Source organism: Lupinus angustifolius, chromosome LG03 (genome assembly GCF_001865875.1).
Source record: "Lupinus angustifolius cultivar Tanjil chromosome LG03, LupAngTanjil_v1.0, whole genome shotgun sequence".
NCBI classification, from domain to species: domain Eukaryota; kingdom Viridiplantae; phylum Streptophyta; class Magnoliopsida; order Fabales; family Fabaceae; genus Lupinus; species Lupinus angustifolius.
Window position 1 is genome coordinate 12,935,880 of NC_032011.1, and position 3,349 is coordinate 12,939,228.

The 3,349-nt window shown below is 32.1% G+C and overlaps 1 protein-coding gene across 1 annotated transcript; it reads left to right on the plus strand.

Annotated features, from left to right (window-relative positions):
• Positions 1,284-2,643, plus strand: LOC109343405 (U-box domain-containing protein 26-like). The gene has a single exon (XM_019581669.1). The coding sequence runs from the start codon at positions 1,332-1,334 to the stop codon at positions 2,532-2,534; it is 1,203 nt and encodes a 400-aa protein (XP_019437214.1). The 5' UTR covers positions 1,284-1,331; the 3' UTR covers positions 2,535-2,643.

The following is a 3,349-nucleotide window of genomic DNA, read 5'->3' on the forward strand; positions in this document are numbered from 1 at the left end:
AAAAATAGGTAAAGGACACATGCAATTTGAGGTGAATTGAAATGATGTGATGCCAACTTGCCAAGTCACTTGAGTTCATAATTTGACAAAGTGCAGTAATCCTTGTTGAACATATATTTATCAAATATGGCACTTATTATTTAGTGCAGTGAAATTTAAGGAAAATAGAGAAGAAAATACAAAAATAGAAGACTCTTTCTATTCAAAACATTCATCCTGTGATTTCTATATTATATCCCTCTTCTCATGAGCCTTATGGCTATCATTTAATTCAGCTCATTCCTCTATTAAACGAGTTAGACTCCTCTCCATTATGGAGAGGCAAGTTAGGGGGAAATACACTAAAAACTCAATAGACAATGACATTTAGAACCTTTACTGGAGAAGTTGTAATTTCAATGAAAAGTAAAGATTATAAATGTCATTATCTATTGAGTTTTTAATGTATTTAAACACAGTGCAACCAAATCAACAAAAAAGAGTAGCAAGCACACCCTAATACTCTATTTCTATATTCATTACCACCAAAAACAAAAAGACAACAAAAGACACAGTTTTCTTGCTTCTTCATCTGATAGGTGGATATTCAAACAGCAAAAACATTTAACAATAACTTTCCTTTTTGGTGGGTCAGTTTGACTGGATTGATATGAAGAGTAATTTGTGGACTGTTCACACTATTGTATAGGGTGATCACGTGTTTCATTTAGTATCTCCATCTCATTAAAAAATGATTTTTGATTAAAAATAAATATATAAATATAAAATAATATTTTAATATTATTTATTGAAATTTGACTGAGAACACAAAAGACATAGTTTTTTTTGGAAGATGTTATTATTCTTATATTAATAGTTGTCATCCTAAGCTCTCTCTCACTAGGATAAGGTCCATTCTTATGTGGGTGTTCTCTCATGTTTTCTTCCAACTAAGATTACACTCCTTACACTTTTGCTCTCTCTTTCTTCACTGTAATGTCTATCATGAAAAACTGAACCGGGTTATACAAACCTCTCCCTCTTCTCACCTCTTTTCTGCATCCAATTTGGAATCTTAAATGCCCAACTTTATGAATTTTCTTTTTCCCATCACTTCTTATGAATGCAATTTATAAGAGTCCATTTTCTCAGTTACCACTCACTCACTTACCCACCACTTTCTAAGTTCTGCCTAAAATATCATCTAATAAAGGCTCAAACTTTATGCCCCCCAACACATCATATCTCTAGGACACACTTTTCATTTTCTGTCACTTTGAAGTTTCATTAGAAATCATATCACAGAACATCTTTTTTTTTTGCCTCTTTGGAACCTTTTAAGTTTTATTTCCATGAACAAGGTCCAAATTGAAATTACCATTCCTCACTTGTTCAGATGCCCTATAAGTCTAGACTTGCTTGAAGATCCAGTGACCTTAAGCACAGGCCAAACATATGACAGATCAAACATAGTAAAATGGTTAGATGCTGGTAATCTTACATGTCCTGTCACAATGCAGAAGCTTCATGATTCATCTATTGTTCCAAACCACACACTAAGACATTTGATTGATCAGTGGCTTCAACTTTGTCACCAATTTGACACTGGTAACTCTGAAACCATAGATTATCTAGCTTCTATAAAACACACCCTTCAATCTCATGGTTCCACCTTAGAAAACAAGGTCCATGCACTTGATAAAATTAGAGTTTTATCATATGAGTATTGCTCTTTTAAGAAGTCTTGTTTCATCAAGTTGAGTTTCTTGCCTCTACTCTTGGAACTAGTTTTTGGAACAGAATATGCACAAGTGTCCAAAAAGCACATGGAGTTGAAGGAACTAGCACTTTTTTGTGTTATGAAATTGTTACCCCTTGTGAGTTTGGAGCCTCTAAATATGATCAAAGATGAGTCCAAGTTTGCAATATTTATGCAATTATTTGAAAAGGGTACTATTTCAATGAAGATTATTTTGTGTAATCTTATAGAATCAACAGCATCATCATCAAAGACAGAAGAGGTATGTTACATGCTTGGAAACTCTCACAAACTAGTACATAATATTGTTCTATTTTGTCACCAAAATTGTGAACTTTCTAAGGCTGCAATCAAAGCCATTTCAGCATTATGTTCATTACAATCCAACAAAGAAAGTTTGGTAAGAGCAGGAGCAATAGATGGAATCATAACATACATTTCAGGTTGTGAAACAAAGCAGAAGAATTTAGCACCATTGGCCATGACCATAATAGAGAAACTCTTGGTTCTAGAGAGTGCTAAAGAGACATTGGTGAATAACCCAAATGGGGTTGAAACTTTGGTAAAGATGGTTTTCATGGTGTGTAATCAAGAATGCAGTGAAGGTGCTGTTGAAGTGCTTTTGATTATTTGTGGTGAATTTAGAAGTGCAAGAGAGGAAGCTATTGGTGCTGGAGTTTTGACTCAATTGTTGTTCCTTCTGCAGAGTCAGTGTGGCACAAAAACTAAGACAAAGGCTAGAATGCTTCTCAAATTGCTTAGATCAAAATGGTCTGAGGAATCAAAACAGGTTTAGATTGTGAAATGTGAATAATGGAATGTTATAATAATAATAGTTATACATTAGTTATACTTTTGTAATCTATGAAAATTATATCCAATTAAATAGTTATGGCATCATTAATTAAGATTATTTGATAGCAACATGCCAACATTATACTTTATGATGAAAGAATTGTAGTTCTGAAGTGCCAAAAGTTCATTTGCCTAAAATATTAATGAGATGTTGTAAGTAGTGTGATCAATATACTAGATATACATATGTTATACTAACATAATGTTGATAAATTGATAAAGAATGTGATAAATACTTCTATTTTGTATTATTTGTTAAGACAAAATGAAGTTACTTGATAGTATAGTATGTTTTAAAAATGAAGAAGGTATTGATTTAGTGATGTAAGGTCTTGCTAAATCCTACCAAAAGGATGTGTTCAATTCATGTGAACGACACTTGTTAAGAGTAACAACCACACACCCAAAAAAGATTAGTTCCTTACCCAAAAAGGTAAAAGTATACCCTGAAAATACCAAAAAATGGTATGTTTTAAAAATATAAACAAAGTAGTGGGCTGTGTGTTCCATCCTTCACACTATTATTTTATGAAAATATTAAGTCAATTATTAAAAAGTAATTTTTGAATAAAAACCAGCAAATATGCTTAATTTTAATTGATATGAAATTGTTGTACCATTCTAGTGCATAATTCTCATGACTTTAATACTAAAAAAATATGGGAGTAGAAACATCACCAATTACATGATTAATTAGTTTTTCAGTGCAAAATTAAGTACGCAGGGTGTTTTTGTGTACCATACGAAGTCAATTAT

Coding starts and splice junctions, on each gene's coding strand:
- LOC109343405 (XM_019581669.1), top strand. CDS start 1,332: ATGAACAAGGTCCAAATTGAAATTACCATTCCTCACTTGTTCAGATGC.